Genomic DNA, 23,297 nt, shown 5'->3' with positions numbered 1-23,297 from the left:
ATTTTAAGTTGCCAGAAATTAATTGTAAACATCAGTTACAGTACTCTTAGTTATGGCAAAGACAATTGTCTTAAGATAAATAGCTTACATTTTGGCATAATGTTTGATGTACAAAAAAAAATGTTACAACAATGACTAACGTAAATTGGAAAAAAAAAGTACCTTAATAGCAGGTTGAGTTCCCCAAAAGATTTCTCAACGTCCTAAGTCTCAGAATCTGGGAATGTGGCCTTATTAGGAAAAAAGGGTCTTTGCAGATGTAATTAAGGTAAGGATCTCTAGACAGTTCATTCTATAATTCTGGATTACCCAGGTAGGCCCTAAATCCAATGACAAATGTCCTTATAAGAGATAGAAGAGACACAAGAAGAGGAGAAGGCTATGTGGAAAAGGAGGCAGAGATCGGAGTGATGTGTCTACCAGCCAAGGAACGCTGGGAGTCACCAAAAGCTGGAAGAACCGAAGAAGGATTCTCCCCTAGACCCTTCAGATGGAGTGTGCGGCCCTGCTGATTTCTGACTTCTGGCTTCAAGAAGAACTGAAAGAACACATCTCTGTTGTTTCAAGGCCCCAGTTTGCGGTCCTTTTTATGGCAGCCCTAGGAAACTAATATATACCTGTTACGATAATTGATTCTTGGTTGTCAGTCACAAGTATGATGCTCAAAAATACTTATGCTCAAATGCAGAATGACAAGAAAATCATTTTTATAAAGGTTGCTGATACATTTTCCTTTTTTAAAAATAACATTGGTTACAAAAACAAACCCTACTTGCTTTCATCTCAGGTATTTTAACTCTTTCACAATACCTTGAAGCGTGCAGCTGTGTGGCTGGTCTCAGCATATATGCTCTGAGGAGGGCACTTTGATTGCTGTAATGCTGTCATCATGATTCCCAGCCATGCAGCAATTGTACGGTACTTGGGTACTTACGAACTACACTTGTACACTTTCTAGCAGCTGTGCGGGGAAACTCCACACCTGGGATTTGCCCTCTGTAGCCTGGTCCCAGTCCTCAGACTCTGCTGAAGCCTTCTCCATTCTCTTCAGTGATGTGAGCTGCCAGTCATACTCTATGCTGCCGGATTCAATCGACTGACCATCAATTTTCACTTCGTAAGTGAGGTCTGGTCTTAAAATCAGAGTGTAGAGGTGTGTGAAGCCATCAACCTGAATGTTTTGGGGGAGAAAAGGAAAAGAATGGGACCCTTGACGTTTCAAGGCAGGTCTAAGATATGCAGCGTAAGTTGTCATGGGTCAAAGCCTTGTTGTAAACAGCAAGCAGAGACGTTCTAGAAATAGGGGCTGACTTGACAATGAAAGGGTGTCCTACAGAAGACTCACCCCTTTGTAGAATACTTCCTCACTACTGGCAGCCTTCTCTTGAGTGGCTGATTCCCTTTTTGTGCAAAGACAATGGCTTTCACCTATAATCCCCCAGGCAGTTATGATGGGGTGATTGGTGTAAACCGAGGGACCAGTGCGTTGTTGGACTTATGAAAAGTTACATGCAAAACAACTTCCGGCTCTGCATTCTGAAAGACACCAAATGAAGCCCACTCTATTTCTCGACACAAGGGAGAATTTTTAACTCTCTGAATTGTCCAACAATTTAAGCTTGGGGAGGGCAGGCCTGGTGTGCCTTTTGGTCATGGTTAAAGCCCCAGGCTGGACACAAGGAAAGCATTTAACATTCAGTAAAGGAGGGCTGGGGACTTCCCTGGCGGTCCAGTGGTTAAGACTCCACGCTTCCACTGCAGGGGGCACGGGTTGGATCCCTGGTTGGGGAACTAAGATCCCGCATGCCACACAGCGTGGCCAAAAATAAATAAATAAATAATAAAATAAAGGGGGGCTGGAGGGTGGATGGGAGGGGGTCTGGGGAGGCTGGGGGTGCCCAGGACGTATCTGACTGTCAGCAGTGGAGGGGACCCCTGAACCGTACCCCAACAGCAGCAGCAGCACTGGGGGAACAAGGGCAATGCCCGTTCCCAGGTCAGCCCCGAACCGCTGCATCAGAGCCTCGTGGACCCTCTGGCCACTTTCATAGGCCCTCCAGGGTCTCTGACGCTGCTCAAGTTTGGGAACCACTGCCCCAGCATAAAGGCTCTGTCAGGAGGAGTCTCTCCCTGCTAAGAGCCAAATCAAAACGTCTTTTCAGTACCCCTCTGCTCTGCCACACCGTAGCCAATGACTCTGTCCCGGGACCAGTATTACAGTCTACTCTGTGTCCCCCTCAACCCTTGCAGCCCGCTGTGACAGCTGAGTGCACAATTCTCCAAATGCTTTCCCCCTGCTCTCTGCCTGCCTTTGTCTCCACTTGTCTTTCTTAATTTAGACTTTGGGCTTGCTGGCCCCATGGCTGGCACCCTCTGGGGTTTGTCCACTGGCCCAGAGCCTCCTGAGGGATAACATCTACACCCACGCATATGTAAACAGCTCCAAGCCAACACCTTTAATCCCAACCATCAGCCAAGTTTCAGACCCAAAGTTTCCAACAATTTGTTCGACACCTCTACCTTGATGTCTGCCTGGATTTCACAACCAACTGTTCTAAACATGACCCCTGAGTCTGCCCTGACCCCTTTCTTGGCCTTTATTTCCCCTCCTGTTTAACAGCAACACCACTGAGAGTCATCATCCACACCCTCAGCACCCAGATTCCAAACATCACCAAGTCCTCTGGATCCTACACCTGAATCATCTGTCAAAACGCGCCCGTGTTCTGCATCCCGCTGAAGCCTTGACCTAACAACCTCACCCATCTCCCTGCCTGTTGATCGCCAACCATTCCTCCCCAGAACATCCGAGGTCTCTTTTTTTTTTTTTTGGCTGCGTCGGGTCTTAGTTGCAGAGTGCGGGTTCTTCCTTGCTGCAGGCGGGCTTCTCTCTAGTTGTGGCATGCTGGTTTTCACTTCTCTAGTTGTGGCGCTCAGGCTCCAGGGTGCCTGGGCTCTGTAGTTTTGGCACGCAGGTTCTAGAGCGCATGGGCTCTGTAGTTTGCAGCACACAGGCTCTCTAGTTGAGGCTCGTGAGCTCAGTAGTTGTGGCGTGCGGGCTTAGTTGCCCCGCAGCATGTGGGATCTTAGTTCCCTGACCAGGGATCGAACCCATGTCCCCTGCATTGGAAGGCAGATTCTTTACCACTGGACCACCAGGGAAGTTCCTTTTTTTTTGGTAGGTCTTTTTTCTTTCCTTCCTCTTTTGTTCTCCTCTCTTGTGGTTTGATGACCATCTTTAGTGTTGTGCTTGGGTTGCTTTTTCTTTTTTGTGTGTGTATCTATTTCAGTTTGGGGGTTTGCTGTTCCCATGAGGTTTTGATATAGCAGTCTATACATGTACAAGGTTGTTTTAAGTTTCTAGTCTCTTTCCCGCCTAGAGGAGTTCCTTTAGCATTTGTTGCAAAGCTGGTCTGGTGGTGCTGAATTCTCTTAGCTTTTGCTTGTCTGTGAAGCTTTTGATTTCTCCGTCAAATCTGAATGAGAGCCTTGCTGGGTAGAGTATTCCTGGTTGTAGGTTCTTCCCTTTCATCACTTTAAATATATCGTGACACTCCCTTCTGGCTTGCAGAGTTTCTGCTGAGAAATCAGCTGTTAACCTTATGGGAGTTCCCTGGTATGTTATTTGTTGTTTTTCCCTTGTTGCTTTTAATAATTTTTCTCTGTCTTTAATTTTTGTCAATTTGATTACTATGTGTCTCGGTGTATTTCTCCTTGGGTTTATCCTGCCTGGGACACTCCACACTTCCTGGACTTGGGTGGCTATTTCCTTTCCCAGGTTAGGGAAGTTTTCGACTATAATCTTTTCAAATATTTTCTCAGGTCCTTTCTCTCTCTCTTCTCCTTCTGGGACCCCTAAAATGCGAATGTTGGTGCATTTAATGTTGTTCCAGAAGTCTCTTAGGCTGTCTTCATTTCTTTTCATTCTTTTTTCTTTATTCTGTTCTGCAGCAGTGATTTCCACCATTCTGTCTTCCAGGTCACTTATCCATTCTTCTCCCTCAGTTATTCTGCTATCAATTCCTTCTGGTGTATTTTTCATTTCAGTTATTGTATTGTTCATCTTTGTTTGTTCTTTAATTCTTCCAGTTCTTTGTTAAACATTTCTTGCATCTTCTCAATCCTTGCCTCCATTCTTTTTCCAAGGTCCTGGATCATCTTCACTATCATTATTCTGAATTCTTTTTCTGGAATTTAGTTGTTTTTCTGGGGTTTTATCTTGTTCCTTCATCTGGGACATAATCCTCTGCCTTTTCATTTTGTCTATCTTTCTGTGATTGTGGTTTTCGTTCTGCAGGCTGCAGGATTGTAGTTCTTCTTGCGTCTGCTGTCTGCCCTCTGGTGGTTGAGGCTATCTAAGAGGCTCGTGCAAGCTTCCTGATGGGAGGGACTGGTGATGGGTAGAGCTGGGTGTTGCTCTGGTGGGCAGATCTCAGTAAAACTTTAATCCGCTTGTCTGCTGATGGGTGGGGCTGTGTTCCCTCGCTGTTGGTTGTTTGACCTGAGGCGACCCAGCACTGGAGCCTACAGGCTCTTTGGTGGGGCTAATGGAGGACTCCGGGAGGGCTCACACCAGTGAGTACTTCCCATAAGTTCTGCTGCCAGTGTCCTTGTCCCCACGGTGAGCCACAGCCACCCACCCCCACCTCTGCAGAAGACCCATCAACACTAGCAGGTAGGTCTGGTTCAGTCTCCTATGGGGTCACTGCTCCTTCCCCTGGGTCCTGGTGCACACAAGACTTTGTGTGTGCCCTCTAAGAGTGGAGTCTCTGTTTCCCCCAGTCCTGTTAAAGTCCTGCAATCAAATCCCGCTAGTTTTCAAAGTCCGATTCTCATCGCTTCTCGGCCTTTTGGCTAAGATCAAGTGCAAAGTCCGATTCTCTGGGGATTCCTCCTCCTGTTGCCAGACCCCCAGGTTGGGAAGCCTAACATGGGGCTCAGAACCTTCACTCCAGTGGTGAACTTCTGTGGTATAATTGTTCTCCAGTTTGTGAGTTGCCCACCCGGCAGTTAGGGGATTTGATTTTATTGTGATTGCACCCCTCCTACCATCTCATTGTGGCTTCTCCTTTGTCTTTGGATGTGGGGTATCTTTTTTGGTGAGTTCCAGTGTCTTCCTGTCGATGACTGTTCAGCAGTTAGTTGTGATGCCAGTGTTCTCACAAGACGGAGTGAGCGCACGTCCTTCTACTCCGCTATCTTGAACCAATCTCCCAAGGTATTTTTTTTAACAATGCAGGCCAGACCTCCTCCTTGAAAACCCTTGAGGGCTGACCACTGCATTTCTTTTACAGCATTGCAGAGTGAATCGGAGCCCCGTGAAGATAAACTTGCACCTCACCGAGGAGTCCGTAATGCTAACTAGCTGCTATGATCCAAGGCTCCAAGGCTCCTTCAGCAGACTTGTCTCTTATTTTTCTAACAGGCTGCAGAAATACCAATACCTGTCTGAGGGAGTTGTCGGCCTGCCGGCGCCACTCAGGGCCCCGTAGGCTTGCTGCCCCCAGGTGACCGAGCTCTGGCCTCCCAGGCACAGTCCAGGCCAGACCTCACAGCCTCCATCTGGTAGTGTCATCCCCTTTCTCTCCTGCATGCCTGAGCTGCAACTGAACAAATGCTCAGGAATCATATCATGAAGACTGGTCCTCTGGTCCAACACTAAGGTGGAGGAGGAAGACCTGGATTTTGAGCTCCCCTCCACCCTCAAGGGAGGGGTGTCAGGCCTCTGAGTACATGGGGGACCTGCTGATCCTTTAGAACCATCAAGTCAGCAGGCAGGACCCGGCGAGAAACCATGCTGCCAATAGAGACTCACTGGGGCTTTGTGAGGATGCCGAGCGCCCCCTGCTCAGGTCGAGACTGAATAAAGGACGGTTATGGATGCTTCCGCTCCTTGCTGTCAATGATCTTGAAATACACTGGCCTCCTGCCCAGATTCACAGAGGCTATGGGTGCTGGGGATGCCTCAGGGGACAGGTCCCTGCTTCCTGGTGCTTACCTTCAAAGTGTGGGGGGATGAGCTTTGGGGAGTGTACTTCCCCTTCACAGGCCCACACACCAGGGACTTAATGCAAGCTGCCTCTTTAGAGAAGCCCCGGTAGGGCCACTGAGTTATAAACAGGCCCTAAGACCTAAAATGTCATTTTCACAGGATCCCCTGGGTAAAAATGTAAAGCATGTATGCATTCATTTTAGAAATATTCCCATTTTAAATTGTTTTGGTATTTTGAAGATAAATTTCACCAGAATTTTTTTTCACCCTGAATATTTCCTTTCTTAATGATGATGGGTATAGCTGAAATGTGACCATCCTGTTGTAACCCTTATGGGGCACTTTATAAATCAATGTCATGGCTCACAGTGAGAAGTGTACCCTCCCGGTGGGTAAAAACTTTGGAAACCAAACCAATCAAAGTGGTGGACAAGTGTCTCTAACAGGCCTGCTAAACTGGAAAGCAGGGACAGGACAGACAAGGCCCATCCATAGTTCACTTAAATATTTTAAGGTCAAAACTATTTTCTATAAACTTACGTTATTATCTGGCAAGATTTAACATGATCACTGATTTGAATATGAAAGAATTTACCTTACACCTGATTGATTTCTTGTTTGAGTGATACTGATTCTTGAAATGTAAAATAACATGAACTTTCTTGACATCAAATCCACAAATATCAGGTCCTACAAAAAAAATATTAACTGCTCTCAATTTCCTTCTGTCATGCATCACCACAGGATATCCCCAACCATTCTCCTGAAATAATATACAAGGCACAGGAAGCTTACATGTCTGGGAATAATCAGATGTTCTTGTGGAGATATTTAAATGGATGGTGACACTCAGTTCAGGTCACGGTCACTGCAGCCACTTTGGATTGGAGTGTAAGCCAGAACGTGAGGAAGAGAAGGAAGGTCTAACAACAGTCTAGTAAGCGTCCCCCCACGTGCTGTCTGAGCCTCAGGCCCTCACTCTGAAGCTCTGACCAAGGCTCCTGTACCCATAGGAGGGCTTCAGAGCTGGACTGACTGGCTCCGATGCCAGTTCTCCTTTGCTGTTGAGATATATTTGCAACTAACATATTCACCTCCCATGCCTCAGTGTCCTGGTCTGTAAAATGGGGGTGTTAATCTTGACTTCACAAAGCTATTTTGCCAATTCAAGGGGCTAATGTATGTGAAGCTTTTAGTATGGCAATGCTCAATATTCGTTGTTATTATTGCTATGCTCCAAGACAACACACATACGTATATATATATATATTCTTAAAGATAACACCACATCGTAAGCCAAAAAGAGGTTACAATCAGTACATAGGTTCCGATGAACTGAGAAATCTATAAAGAGTTCTATTCAAAGTTAATGATTTTTGCTTTTGACAAAATTCAACACCCATTTATGATAAAAACCCTCCAGAAAGTAGGCATAGAGGGAACTTACCTCAACATAATAGGGGCCATATATGACAAACCCACAACCAACATCGTTCTCAATGGTGAAAAACTGAAACCATTTCCTATAAGATCAGGAACACGACAAGGTTGTCCACTCTCACCACTATTATTCAACATAGTTTTGGAAGTTTTAGCCACAGCAATCAGAGAAGAAAAAGAAATAAAAGGAATCCAAATCAGAAAAGAAGAAGTAAAGCTGTCACTGTTTGCAGATGACATGATACTTTACATAGAGAATCCTAAAGATGCTACCAGAAAACTACTAGAGCTAATCAATGAATTTGGTAAAGTAGCAGGATACAAAATTAATGCACAGCAATCTCTTGCATTCCTATACACTAATGATGAAAAATCTGAAAGAGAAATTAAGGAAACACTCCCATTTACCATTGCAACAAAAAGAATAAAATACCTAGGAATAAACCTACCTAAGGAGAAAAAAGACCTGTATGCAGAAAACTATAAGACACTGATGAAAGAAATTAAAGATGATACAAACAGATGGAGAGATATACCACGTTCTTGGATTGGAAGACTCAACATTGTGAAAATGACTACCCAAAGCAATCTACAGATTCAATGCAATCCCTATCAAACTACCAATGGCATTTTTCACAGAACTAGAACAAAAAATTTCACAATTTGTATGGAAACACAAAAGACCCCGAATAGCCAAAGCAATCTTGAGAAAGAAAAACAGAGCCGGAGGAATCAGGCTCCTGGACTTCAGACAATACTACAAAGCTACAGTCATCAAGACAGTATGGTACTGGCACAAAAACAGAAATATAGATCAATGGAACAGGATAGAAAGCCCATCCCAGAGATAAACTCACACACATATGGTCACCTTATTTTTGATAAAGGAGGCAAGAATATACAATGGAGAAAAGACAGCCTCTTCAATAAGTGGTGCTGGGAAAACTGGACAGCTACACATAAAAGAATGAAATTAGAACACTTCCTAACACCATACACAAAAATAAACTCAAAATGGATTAAAGACCTAAATGTAAGGCCAGACACTATAAAACTCTTAGAGGAAAACACAGGCAGAACACTCTGTGACATAAATCAGAGCAAGATCCTTTTTGACCCACCTCCTAGAGAAATGGAAATAAAAACAAAAATAAACAAATGGGACCTAATAAAACTTAAAAGCTTTTGCACAGCAAAGGAAACCATAAACAAGATGAAAAGACAACCCTCAGAATGGGAGAAAATATTTGCAAATGAAGCAACTGACAAAGGATTAATCTCCAAATTTTACAAACAGCCCATGCAGCTCAGTATCAGAAAAACAAACAACCCAATCCAAAAATAGGCAGAAGACCTAAATACACATTTCTCCAAAGAAGATATACAGATTGCCAACAAACACATGAAAGGATGCTCAACATCACTAATCATTAGAGAAATGCAAATCAAAACTACAATGAGTTATTACCTCACACCAGTCAGAATGGCCGTCATCAAAAAATCTACAAACAATAAATGCTGGAGAGGGTGTGGAGAAAAGGGAACACTCTTGCACTGTTGGTGGGAATGTAAATTGATACAGGCACTATGGAGAACAGTATGGAGGTTCCTTAATAAACTAAAAATAGAACTACCATACAACCTAGCAATCCCACTACTGGGCATATACCCTGAGAAAACCATAATTCAAAAAAAGTCATGGACCACAATGTTTATTGAAGCTCTATTTACAATAGCCAGGATATGAAAGCAACCTAAGTGTCCATCGACAGATGAATGGATAAAGGAGATGTGGCACATATATACAATGGAATATTACTCAGCCATAAAAAGAAACGAAATTGAGTTATTTGTAGTGAGGTGGATGGACCTAGAGTCTGTCATACAGAGTGAAGTAAGTCAGAAAGAGAAACACAAATACTGTATGCTAACACATATATATGGAATCTAAAAAAAAAAAAAAAAGTTCTGAAGAACCTAGGGGCAGGACAGGAATAAAGTCACAGACGTAGAAAATGGACTTGAGAACACAGGGAGGAGGAAGGGTAAGCTTGGAAGAAGTGAGAGAGTGGCATGGACTTATATATACCACCAAATGTAAAATAGATAGCTAGTGGGAAGCAGCTGCATAGCACAGGGAGATCAGTTCGGTGCTTTGTGACCTCCTATAGGGGTGGGATAGGGAGGGTGGGAGGGAGATGCAAGAGGGAGAAGATATGGGGATATATGTATATGTATAGCTGATTCACTTTGTTATAAAGCAGTAAGTAACACACCATTGTAAAGCAATTATACCCCAACAAAGATATTTAAAAAAAAAAAGTTAATGATTTTTAAATTGGCACATAAGTTTCAGTCACTAGGGAAATGGAATGCTGTAGGACACTGTATTCCCTGCTCAGAGACAAAGAAGTTCTGAATATTCTAAGCAAGGTTTACAGGAGAGATGTGGAAAATCTGTCAAACCTTCCGAGACTGTTTGGAATTACCCTGCTGCGGTTTCATTGACTTTAAGCCATAGGAATGTACTAAAGTATCTGCGTGTCTTTCTGTCTCAGACGGAATTCCACCACATTCACTGACCCAGGCCTGCACCCACCCCTGTGAACAAACCCTGTGTAAACACAAGCAGATGACTGTGACTTCTTCTAGAACTTGCAGTGATGAACCTCCAGATTAAATAAGAGAAGTCTAGGCTTCACATAATTACTTAAAGAATATTATCAATTTGCCAGAGTAGATGCGACATTTTACTTGGAAATAGCATCTACGGAACCGACAAAAAACACCACATCTATCTCCCAGTTGAGTTCCCGGAGGACGCGTGGTTTATGTAATTTTCTTTTTTGTCATTGCTGGAAAACATTCCAGTTCAATTTTTTAAAACAAAAGCTATGTAAACTATTTGTATGAAAGTCTATTATCTCAGGATTGAAACATGAAATTTATTTTTCCTTCGAAATTGGTCAGAATTTTCCTCTCTATTCCTAAGCACCTACATACTTTTACAATTAAATTCAGCTTCAGAATGTGCCCAGATCTGACCAGAAATATCTGGACATTTTCCATTAACAGCAATCATAAAATAGTTATGCAGTAATGGATTTTTGTGAAGAATGGGGTAGGCAGATGGGCTCTGAAATTGGGCTGACCTGACTTTGGGCAAGTATTTTAATCTTTCTGAGCCTCAGTTTCCTTATTTGCAAAATGGGGGCTGTGTTACCCATTTCCTAGGGTTTTACACATAATCTAAGATTGCATGGGTAAGGCCCCTGGCAAGGGCCCAATAAAACATATTTCTCTCTTCCTCTTCAACACCAGCAAGCTGCTCTCAAACCAAAGGCTAGAGCTGAGAAATCACAGGAAGTGTTTTAATAGTGACACAACGGGTTTGGGTAAAATGTAACTGATTTTGAGTTAAAAGCAAAATAATGCAGAAAATTTACAAATATATATATATATATATATATATATATGTATATATATATATATATATATATACATATATATATATATTTTACTCCAACATATGCTGCTTTGCAATTTAAATGTAGCAGACATGCTGTGTATATTTAAAAGTACTATTTTGGTGGATATTTGTGGTTATTTTATTTACTAAATCTAACTAAATCAAATACTTGTGAAATCACCTCTAATTCAGTAGGTATTATTTTTTTGTCAGATATCTCTGCCATCCTGTTTTAAGAGAATAATAACAATAACCAAAACCGAGACATTTAAATTTATTTTTTAATCTAATAAAGACCTTTTCCATTCCAGATTTTAAATTCAAGAGTAAATGTGAGGGACTTCCCTGGTGGCGCAGTGGTTAGGAATCCGCCTGCCAGTGCAGGGGACACAGGTTTGAACCCTGGTCCGGGAGGATCCCACATGCCGCGGAGCAACTAAGCCTGTGCACCACAACTACTGAGCCTGTCCTCTAGAGCCCGAGCCACAACTACTGAGCCCACATGCAGCAACTACTGAAGCCCACGGGCCTAGAGCCCGTGCTCCGCAACAAGAGAAGCCACCACAATGAGAAGCCTGCGCACCGCAACGAAGAGTAGCACTCGCTCGCTGCAACTAGAGAAAGCCCGCACACAGCAACGAAGACCCAATACAGCCATAAATAAATAAATAAATAAATAAATAAATAAATAAATAAATAAATATTTTTAAAAAGAGTAAATGTGAGGCGTGGCAGTTAGAGAGAACTCTGGGCAGGGAGTTGGGGACTGCGCACTCTGTGGAAACTTTGGATCAATCTAATGCTGTGTCCTTGGAGAAGTTGCCTCACTCTCCAAAATGACAGAGCAGAATTAGATCTAAATCTAAGAAGTAATCTAATATTTAATAAAATAATATTCTTTCTACTTCTACAATAACACCAAGACCAGCTGTATATATAAATATAAGGACAGCATAACTAGGTGTCTCAAGCCTGATCCTTATCACGAAAAAACTTAAAATAAGCATGGGAAAACGTCACATGAGAGAAAATAATTTTAAAGAATAAGTCCCCAAATCTGGATTATGGATGGATATTTTAAAAATACATTTTCATCCTTAAAGCTTTTTTTTTCCACCTTTTTTTTATTGTGGCAAAATACGTACAACACAAAATTTACCATCTTAGCCATTTTTAGTGTACAGTTCAGTGGTATTAAACACATTCACATTGTTAGGCAACCATCACCACCATCAATCCCCATAACACTTTTCATCTTGTAAAACTGAAACTCTATATCCATTAAGCAATAACTCTCCATCTTCCTTTCTCCCCAGCCCCTGGCAACCACCATTCTACTTTCTACCTCTATGATTTTGACTACTCTAAGTACCTTCCACCAAAGGGGAAATCACAGGCTCGGAGGGGCAGGCACTTAGAGAATCCATCTTCCTGAGTCACCTCTCAGCAAACCCTACTTTCAAGTCCCTGGATATCCTGTCTCACTTCAGCTTTAGTGTGAACAGGATGTGTAAGACATGGGGACACTGAAATGGGAGGGCAGGACAGTGCCACCAAAATTGTGCCCCAGTGCGGCTCACCAAATGACCCGCCGACACCAAGGCTGTCCTGGGGAGTTGGTTGCGGCCTGAATGTGGTTCTGGCAAAGAAAGAGGCGAGATGGGCTTTTAGGCTGTGACAGCATTAAAAATCATCAGCCATGGAGTTCCTTTGTCATGCAATTCCCAAACCCTTTTAATTTATTGAGGCAAAATTCACATCACATAAAATCAACCATTTTATTTATTTATTTTCTTTCTTTCTTTCTTTCTTTTTCTTTTTTTGGTTACACCGCACAGCTTGCGGGATCCTAGTTCCTCGACCAGGGATGGAAACTGGACCCTTGGTAGTGAAAGCGCAGAGTCCTAACCACTGGACCACCAGGGAATTACCTCTTTAAAAAAAAAATATATATATATATATATAGTTTAATTTTTATTTTATATTGGAGTATAGTTGATTTACAATGTTGTGTTAGTTTCAGGTGTACAGCAAAGTGATTCAGTTATACATATACATATATCTACTCTTTTTCAGATTCTTTTCCCATATAGGTTATTACAGAGTATTGAGTAGAGCTCCCTGTGCTATACAGTACGTCCTTGTTGATTATCTAAAAATCAACCATTTTATTTATTTAGAATTATTTATTTATTTATTTATTTTAGGCTGTGTTGGGTCTTCATTGCAGTGCACTGGCTTCCTCTAGTTCTGGCGAGTAGGGGCTACTCTTCATTGTGGTGCGCAGGCTTCTCACTGCAGTGGCTTCTCTTGTTACAGAACACAGGCTCTAGGCGTGCAGTCTTCAGTAGTTGTGGCACACGGGCTCAGTAATTGTGGCTTGCAGGCTCTAGAGCACAGGCTCAGTAGTTGTGGTGCATGGGCTTAGTTGCTCTGCAGCATGTGGGATCTTCCCGGACCAGGGATCAAACCCGTGTCCCCTGCATTGGCAGGCGGATTCCCAACCACTGTGCCACCAGGGAAGTCCCAGTCATTGGAATTTTGATAGGGATTGGATTGAATTGCTTTGGAAATTGTAGATTGCTTTGGGTAGTATTGACATTTTAACAATATTAAGTCTTCCAATCCACAAACATGGGATGTGTTCCCATTTATTTATGTCTTAACTTCTTCCAGCAATAGTGTGTAGTTTTCATTAGACAAGTCTCTCACTTCCTTGGTTAAGATGATTACTAAGTATTTTACTCCTTTGGATGCCACTGTAAATGACACTGTTTTTGTAATTTCCCTTTCAGATTATTCATTGTTTATAGGAATGCAACTGTTTTTGGTTTTGTTTTTTAACATGTTGACTTTGTATCCTGCTACTTTGCTGAATTCATTCATTAGTTCTAATAGGGTTTTTCTGTGCAAGCTTTAGGGCTTTCTACATATCATATCATCTGCAAACAGATAATTTTACTTCTTATTTTCCAATTTCTTTTCTTTTTCTTGCCTAATTGCTCTGGCTAAAACTTCCAGTACTATGTTGAATAGAAGTGGGAAAACAGGCATCCTTGCCTTGTTCCAGATCTTAGAGGAAACACTTTGAGTTCTTCTGAGTATGTTCACTGTGGGGTTTTCATATATGCCTTTTATTACATTGAATTAATTTCCTATTATTCCTAGTTTGTTGAGTGTTTTTATCATGAAAAGGTGTTGAATTTTGTCAAATGCTTTTTCTGCATCAAATGTGATGATCGTTTTTCCCCCTTCATTCTGTTGATGTGGCATATTACATTGATTTTCATATGTCAAACCATACTTGCATCCCAGGAATAAATGCCACTTGGTCATGTTGTATAATTCTTTTAATATGTTGCTGAATTCTGTTTAGTAGTATATTGTTGAGGATTTGCATCAGTGTTTTCTTGTAGTGTCTTTGGTTTTGGTATTAGGGTAATGTTGGCACCATAGAATGAGTTAGGAAGTGTTCCCTCTTCTTCAATTTTTTGGAAAAGTTTGAGAAGGACTGGTATTCTTTCAATGTTTGGTAGAATTCACCAGTGAAACCATCAGATTCAGAGCCAGCCTTCCTTCCTTCCTTTCTCTTCCAGTTTTATTGAAATATAATTGCCATACAGAACTGTATAAGCCTAATATACACAACATAATGATTTGACTTACATATACCATGAAATGATGACAATAAATTTAGTGAACATCCATCATCTCATATAGGTACAGAACAAAAAAAAAAGTATTTTTTCCTTGTGATGAGAACTCTTAGGATTTACTCTATCAACAACTTTCATATATAACATACAGCAGTGTTAAGAATATTAATCATACTGTACATTACAACCCTAGTATTTATTTGTCTTATAACTGGAAGTTTGTACCTTTTGACCACCTTCATCCCATTCCCCCTCCTCCATGCCCACCTCTGGTAACCACAAATCTGATCTCCTTTTCTATGAGTTTGCTTGTGCAATATAATTGTCCTACAACATTATGTTAGTTCCTGGTGCAGAAAATAGTGATTCAGTATTTTTATACATTACAAAATGGTCACCATGATAAGTCTAATTACTTTGTTACCATACAAAGAAATTACATTATTATATATGACTATATTCCCCATGCTGTACATTTCATCCCTGTGGCTCACTTATTGTGCAACTGGAAATTTGTACCTCTTAATCTCCATCGCCTATTTTACTCATCCCTTCACCCTCCTCCCCTCTGGCAACCACCTGTTCTCTACATTTATGACTCTCTATTTTGTTGTATTTGTTCATTTGCTTTGGTTTTTAGATTCCACATATAAGTGAAATCATATAGTATTGTCTTTCTCTGACTTATTTCACTTAGCATAAAACCCTCTAAGTCCATCTGTGTTGTCACAAATAGAAAGATTTCATTCTTTTTTATGACTGAGTAATATTCCATTGTATATATACATCTTCTTTATCCACTCATTTATTGATGGGCACTTATATTCCTTCCATATCTTGGCTAATGGAAATAATGCTGCAATGAACATAGGGGAGCATATATCTTTTAAAATTAGTGTTTTTGTTTTTTTTGGAAAAATACCCAGTGTGGAATTGTTGGATCATATGTTAGGTCTATTTTTAAGTTTTTTTTAATGAACCTCCATCCATTTTCTATAGTGGCTGCACCAATTTAAATTCCCACCAAAAGAGCACAAGAGTTCCCTTTTCTCCACACCCTCACTAACACTTGTTATTTGTTGTCTTTTTGATAATAGCCATTCTGACAGGTGTGAGGTGATATCTCATTGTGGTTTTGATTTGCATTTCTCTGATGATTAGTGATGTTGAGCATCTTTCATGTGTCTTTTGGCCATCTGTATGTCTTCTTTGGAAAAATGTCAATTCAGGTCCTCTGCCCATTTTTTAATTGGGGTTTGTTTTTTTTTTTGATGTTGAGTTCTATGAATTCTTTTATTTTGGATATTAACTCTTTATCGAATCTATCATTTGCAAATCTCCTCTCCCATTCAGTAGGCTGCCTTTTCATTTTGTTCGTGGTTTCCTTCACTGTGCAAAGGCTTTTGAGTTTGATGTAGTCCCATTTATTTAGTTTTGCTTTTGTTTCCCTTGCCTGAGGAGACAGATGCAAAAAAAATATTGCTTAAGCTGAAGTCAAAGAGCATACTGCCTGTTTTCTTCTAGGTGTTTTACAGTTTCAGGTAGTAATTTAAGTCTTTAATCCATTTTGAGTTTATTTTTGTATATAGTGAGAGAGTAGCCCAGTTTTCCCAAAACTATTTATTGAAGAGGCTGTCTTTTTCCCATTGTAAGCTTTTGCCTTTTTTGTTGTGGATTAATTGACATATATAAGCATGGGTTCATTTCTGGAATCTTTATTCTGTTTCACTGATCTATGTGCTTGTTTCTGTGCCAGTACCATACTGTTTTGATTACTATAAGCTTTGTAGTATAGTTTGAAATCAGGGAGTGTGGTATCTCCAGCTTTGTTACTCTTTCTCAAAATTGTTCTGCCTATTTGGGGTTTTTTGTATTTCCATACATATTTTAGAATTATTTGTTCTAGTTTGTGAAAAATGCCATTGGTATTTTGATAGGGATTGCATTGAATCTGTACATTGCCTTGGGGAAGATGGATATTTTAACAATACTAATTCTTCCAATCCATGAGGTATACCTTTCAATTTGTTTGTGTCATCTTCAATTTCTTTCTTCAGTGCCTTATAGTTTTCTGAGCACAGGACTTTTACCTCCTTAGATTTATTCCTAGGTATTTTATTCTTTTTGATGCAATTGTAAATGGGTTTGTCTTCCTAATTTTTCTGATAGTTTGTTGTTGGTGTATGGAAAGAAAACAGATTTCTGTATATTAACTTTATATCCTGCAGTTTTACTGAATTTATTAGTTCTAGTAGTATTTTGGCAGTGTCTTTAGTATTGTCTATGTATAGTATCATGTCATCTGCACACAGTGACAGTTGTACCTCTTCCTTTCTAATTTGGATTCCTTTTATTTCTTTTTCTTCTCTGATTGCTGTAGCCAAAACTTCCAATACTATGTTGAATAAAAGTGGCAAGAGTGGGCATCCTTATCTCGTTCCTGATCTTAGAGGAAATGCTTTCAGCTTTTCACCACTGAATATAATGTTGGCTGTAGGTTTGTCATATATGGCCTTTACTATGTTGAGGTATATTCCCTATATACTCACTTTGTTGAGACAAGGCTTTTCTTCATTGGGATAATCTTGTTTACTGCTTCAATTTCCTTACGACTTATAGGTCTATTCAGATTTCCTATTTCTTTGTGATTGAGTCTTGGTAGGTTTTGTGTTTCTAGGAATCTGTCTCTTTCATCTAGGTTATCCAACTTTTTGGTGTATAAATATTCATAGTACTCTCTTATAATCCCTTTTATTTCTGTAGACAAGGTTGTAACAACCCCACTTTCATTTCTGATTTTAGTAATTTGAGTCTTCTCTCTTCTTCCCTTAGTCCATCTAGCTAGTTACTGATGTCACAAAGTTACATCTTTATATGCTGTGTCCCCTAAAACATAAACTAATTATTCTTTAAAATGCATTAGTCTCTTAAATTATGTAGAAAACTAGATTTGTAGTTACAAACCAAAGTTACAGTAATATTATCTTTTACACAAATAATTGTTTTTCCTTAAATGTATTACTCTCTTAAATCATGTAGAAAACAAAAAGTGTAGTTATAAACCATTGTTAAATAATACTAGCTTTTATATTTACCTTTATTGAGATTTTTATTTCTCCATATAGGTTTGAGTTACTGTCTAGTGAGTGTCCTTTCATTTCACCTTGCAGGACTCCCTTGAGCATTTCTTGCAAGGCAGTTCTAGTGGTTACAAACTCCCTCAGCTTTTCTGTCTTAATTTTTCCACATTTTTGAAGGACAGTTTTACCAAATATGAGTTTTCGTTGAGAGTTTTTTTTTCTTTTCACTTTGAATCCACTATCTTCTGGCCTCCAAAGTTTCTGATGAGAAATCTGCTGATAAGCTTATTGCAAATGCCTTGTATGAGATGATTTGCTTCCCTCTTGCTGCTTTCAACATTCTTTGTCTTTGCTTTTTGCAAGTTTGATTACACTGTGTCTTGGTGTGGACCTCTTTGAGTTCATCTTACCTGGAGTTCATAGAGCTTCTTGGATATTTATATTCATGTATTTCATCAAATGTTGAAGTTTTCAGCCTTTGTTTTTTCAAATATTCTCTTCCTCTGCTCCTTTTTCTCTCTCTTCTCCTTCTGTGACTCCCAAAATGTGTACATTGGTCTGTTTGATGGTGTCCCACAGGTCCCTTAGCCTCTGTTTGCTCTCCTTCAATCTTGTTTCTTTCTGTTCCTCAGCCTTGATAATTTCCATTATCCTATCTTCAAGATCTCTGATTCTTTCTTCTGCTTGCTCAAATCTGCCTTTGACTCTTCTAGCGAACTCTTCACGTCAGTTTACTTTTCAGCTCCAGAATTTGATTTTGGTTTCTTGTTAAGTATTCTATCTCCTTACTGATATTTCCATTTTACTCTCATTTTTCTTGACTTTCACTACATCTTCATTTAGTTCTTTTAGCATCATTCAGACAGTTATTTAAGTCTAACAGATCTGCCATTAGGTCTTTTTTTCAGGGACAGTTTATGTTGATTTATTCTTCTCATTTGAATGGGCCACACTTTCCTGTTTCTTTGTATACCTTGTGATTATTTGTTAAACGCTGGACATATGAGTCTAATAATGGTAAGTCTGGAAATCGGATTCTCCTCCTTCCACAGGGTTTGCTGTGTTGTTGTTGGTTTTTTGACTGATTGTTGAAGGCTGGCTCTGTACCAAGGGTCAGCCTGGGATGTAAACTTAAGGTTTTCTCAGGTCTTTTCTGAGTGTTTTCCTGTGTATGTGTAGTCATTTTCTAATTTTCCCTGCATATGTAGTTGTTTTTTAATGTCCTAGTCTTTAATGTCTAGCTTCCTAAAGGGGAAAAGGTGAAAAATGAAGGGTGGGAGGGAAGGGTTCTGGCCCTTTAAGTCTCCTGGAAATCATTTCAGCTGGAGGGGGAGAGGCTTACAACAATGGGGGTGTGTTTAACAACAATGGCTGCCCATCTCTTTTTCTGCGCCTCTGCAATAAGAAGGGGCAATCAGCCATCAGAGTTCAGATCCTTGATATTTAGAGGACAGGGTCCTTTTTGCCTACCCTGGCTCCCGTAAAAGCTGCTCCAGGAACCTGGTGCACAGCTGTCTGTCTGCCATGTGGCTGGAGGTGGGAATGGGTAGGTACTACTGTGCTAAGAACTGAAATTCACCCAAATTGACCTCCCCAGTTTTCTACTGGAAGTTGCAATACTTCCACAGACTCCATAGTTCCCTGTTACATAAGACAGATTCTGCCAGTGCAAGAATGTTGTCTTGTCTAGGTGGGGAGACAGATTCCTGGTGCTTCCTATTCCCCCATCTTCCCAGAATCCTCTTCATTCTTAAACGTTTTTGAATCCACACATTTCAGTTATGTCTAGTTCCTGCAGCCCAATGTGGTCCCTTCCCAATTCCAGCACAGATGTTAATCAATTACTCCTAGTGACAGGAGACATTTAATGTATTCCAGGGGTCAACGATCTCCTTTTTCTGTAAGGAGCCAGACAGTAAATATTTTTGGTTTTGTGAGCTATATACTCTCTGTCATGACCATTCAACTCTGCCACTGCTGCTTGAAAGCAGCCATAGACAAGATGTAAATGAACCGAGTGAGGCTGCATTCCAATAAGACTTCATTTGCGGACACTGAAATTTGAGTTTCATATTATTTTCATGGGTCAAAAGTATTGTCCTTCTTTTGATTTTTTTTAATCATCCAAAAATGTTAAAAAGCAGGAAGTTCCCTGGTTGCCTAGTGGTTAGGATTCTGGGCTTTCACTGCTGTGGCCCGGATTCAATCCCTGGTCAGGGAACTGAGATCCTGCAAGCCATGCAGTGCAGCCAAAAAATTAAAAAAACCATTCTCAGTTCATGGGCCATAACAAACACAGGCTGTGGGCCGATTTGGCCCATGGCCAAGGTTTACTGACTCCTGAGGCTTTCAAAATACTTGGGGCTACATTAATGTTGAATAAATAACTTTCTCCCAAGAACAAAAGAACGGTACAGTCGCCTTTTTTAATACTAATTAGGTTTAACAGTACTAGAAACCTTTAGTTAGATAAACTCAACACAACTTTAGCAAAGTCAGTCTAAGGATCCTACAGGTGGAAGGGTTTTCAAAATCACAAGAAATGGTTGTCCATACTATCTAAACTCACCAAACATAATATAGTACTGGGATTTTCCATTCAGGTTCTTCTGATCCACATCTGCAGGGAAGAGCTTAATGTAGCCCCCTCCACAGTCCATCTTCTGCTCATGTTTCACGGTGTACTGAATGATCAGAGTCTTCCCTTTATTGCTAAATGGTTTGAACCGTGCAGAGATGGCGTAGAATCGGCTATTTTGAGTGGTCTGCAGACCTTTAAATAAAAAGTACACATGAAGGGTTAGGAATGACACTGCTCAGCAATGCAGGGAATTAAATTTTTGTCCTCCCCCACCCCTGATAATAAGCCTTCCAACCATTTATGTTGATCCTGCACCTATAGCACATTTGTACAATGATATACAATGGGCATATCACTAACAGGCTCTCTGCTGCCACAGAACTTCTATTTCACATACTCATGTACATGTTTCTGTACTTAATATACCACTGTTAGGTCTTAAGTTATAACTGACAAATATGCAATCTAATTATAGTTAAAAGATTAATTTTGCTTCCCTTCATTTTCCAAGGGGTGGGAATGTACAAGGAAGCTTTTGTGACAGCTTGATTAGAAAATGGAACATTCTACTTCTTTTCCTTAATTCTCATTTTAAAACAGCTATTTAAGAGACACAACAGCTGATGGAGGACACAGTGCTGATCTGGGGGAAAAAAAAGTGCTTCACTGCACTGGATGAGCTGGTCCTTGGGTGTCATCTGTGTGGTGGCTCTTTTTATGAAGATACCATCCTTTTGTCATCTGAATCTTCTTGTACTTTATAAGTTTAGCCGTTCACTTCAAGACCAAAAACCCCTTTTCAGTAGCCAAAAGGCTCTGTACCAATTCCTCATCTTATACTGGAGTATAAGACAAACCTGACAACAAGGACCTACTGTATAGCACAGGGAACTCTACTCAATATTTTGTAATAATCTATAAAAGAATGTGAAATATATATATAAGTGAATCACTGTACTGTACACCTAAGACTAACATGATATTATAAATCAACTATACTTAAGTTAAAAAAAAAAAAAAGACAAACCTGAAAACAGAGCTAGTCTTCTTATAACCTACCCTTCCTTGCAACATACTCTAGCCTCCATAACTGCCTATACTGAGAGCCATCATTAATGAACCTGGCATTTTGTGTCAGTATGTCTAAGACTGAACTCACGGTTGACTCCCCACTCCCAAACCTATCTCTCTCTCTCTCCTACTTTCTTCCCCCACTCTTCCCTTTCTCAGGTGATCTGTAGCCCCTTCCCCTACCATCCAGGCAATTCCTAAGGCCATCTGACTCACCACCTCCCTCTGTGTCTCACCACACTCCTCAGCCACCACCATCACCTCTCACCCATCTCTGTCTGGTTAAATTCTATTGATCTTTCCATCCATGGCTTCTATGTTATGGTCCTGGGAGACCACAATGAAAGGGGTCAAATTAACCGGTATCCTCAGTGCCTTGCCTGTGTCTGCTCTCAGTAGACAAGTGCTGGAATGAATGAAACGCACAGAGTCTCAGGAAGGAAAAACATTGTGGGAAAAAACCAAATGACAACCCCGCTCCCTGGACAAGCTTCATAGACCACCTTGTTATTTTCACTCCATTTTTGCCATTACAGCCTGACAATTTGGAACAACGTGTATCCACAAAACAATGAGGGCAACACTGGAGTAACAGGGCCAAGATGGAAGTTGAGTGGAAGGTGGTGAAGAGGGAAATTTTTCATCTAAATCAGAGGTTGGCAAACTTTTTTCTGTTAAGGCCAGGGAATAAATGCTTTACACTTTGGGAGCCATTCCTTCTCCGTCCTAATTACTCATTTCTGCCTTTGCAGCCTGAAAGCAGCCATAGACTGTATGCAAATGAAGGAGAATGGCTGTGTTCCACTAACACTTTATTTATGGACCCTGAAATTTCAGGCATTTCATTGAATTTTGTGTAATTTTTATGCATCACAAAATACTATTCCCCTTTCTATTTTTCTCCAACAATTAAAAAACGTAGAGACCACTCTCAGCTAACTGGTTGTACAAAAAACAGGCAGTAGAGGAGCTGTAGTTTGCCTACCTTTGATCATCAGGAATGAGAAGCCAGAATAGAGGTTATTCTTGGTACTTGGAGACTACTGACTTGCGGGGGGGGGGGGGGGGTGGGTAGGCCAGAAGGGAAGACTCTGGGGATGGAGGAGGTGGGGCCTGAAAACGTTCCTATCTTGACCTCAGTGTGCAGTTGTAAACATTCATCCTATTGGACCCCCAAAGATCCGTGTGCTTGACGGCATATAACTTTTACCCTGTTCTTCTTTTTAACGTGAAAATAAAAAAGAGAAGTACCTTCTAAAGTTTTTCCTTCTGTAGGGCAAGACCCTCGGCTCTCCAAACCCATTTGACTAGTGCTTGTAAAGAGGGGTTATCTTGGTCAAGAAAAGAGAGAGAAAACAAAAAGACCCTACCCATGCCTGTTTCCCGACCTGTGAAATGGGTGTTAGGGCTGTGCCACACCTACCTTGAAAGGTTGCTATGGGGGGTTTAACATTCAGCTTGATTTTCTCACGAGTCCTACACTAACCTTTGTCTTTCTCTTTATGACCATAAAATTTCCCGGATGAGAGTCTAAAATACCCAAATTGGGAGTCATTGGTGGACTGCACCCATCGGTTCCTCCAGCGCTCTGTTGGGGGGAAATAACACCGGTTAGGGATGAAAACTGTTAATCTGGGTCGTGGGGAGAGTGATGGGGGCCCTCGAGGCTTCGAAGTTTCGAGGTTTTGCCACCACCGATCCCTCGGCGACAGGCGGAGCCAATGGCAACTCGGGCCATCCGTTGGGCATTGGGGTATGAGGGAGCTTAAGCCTCCGCCACGGGCGTAGCCCCTTCACCTCCATCTAGAAAGTCCTCCTGGAAGTAGACTGTTGCCAGCGCCACCCGCAGCACACAGACTGCCCATAGGGGGACACGAGCGTAGGCCATGGAAAAGGCGCAGCCACGTCGTAACCACCCCTTTGCGCACAGGAGTCTCCGCGGCGCGCCAAGCCCTTCCCGGAACTACTCCCGTCACGCCTCGCGATTGTGACCCGAGACACCATTGGG

General features: G+C 41.0%; 1 protein-coding gene across 1 annotated transcript in view; it reads right to left on the bottom strand.

Moving 5' to 3' along the window:
• The window catches only part of CALR3 (calreticulin 3), a 30,778-nt gene extending 7,541 nt beyond the window's left edge, over positions 1 to 23,237 (bottom strand). Inside the window, exons 1-5 of the mRNA XM_068534767.1 lie at positions 23,087 to 23,237; positions 22,776 to 22,877; positions 20,207 to 20,410; positions 6,588 to 6,682; positions 983 to 1,171 (exon numbers count right to left, since the gene is read on the bottom strand). Coding sequence (XP_068390868.1) covers positions 983 to 1,171; positions 6,588 to 6,682; positions 20,207 to 20,410; positions 22,776 to 22,877; positions 23,087 to 23,177 — 681 coding nt within the window. The 5' untranslated portion in view covers positions 23,178 to 23,237. The remainder of the gene's footprint in view (positions 1 to 982; positions 1,172 to 6,587; positions 6,683 to 20,206; positions 20,411 to 22,775; positions 22,878 to 23,086) is intronic.
• Positions 23,238 to 23,297: the final 60 nt, after the last annotated feature.

The sequence above is a fragment of the Eschrichtius robustus genome, chromosome 2 (assembly GCF_028021215.1).
Source record: "Eschrichtius robustus isolate mEscRob2 chromosome 2, mEscRob2.pri, whole genome shotgun sequence".
NCBI lineage: Eukaryota > Metazoa > Chordata > Mammalia > Artiodactyla > Eschrichtiidae > Eschrichtius > Eschrichtius robustus.
The sequence above is the reverse complement of the archived record's forward strand: the minus strand, read 5'-3'. Positions and strand labels throughout refer to the sequence as shown.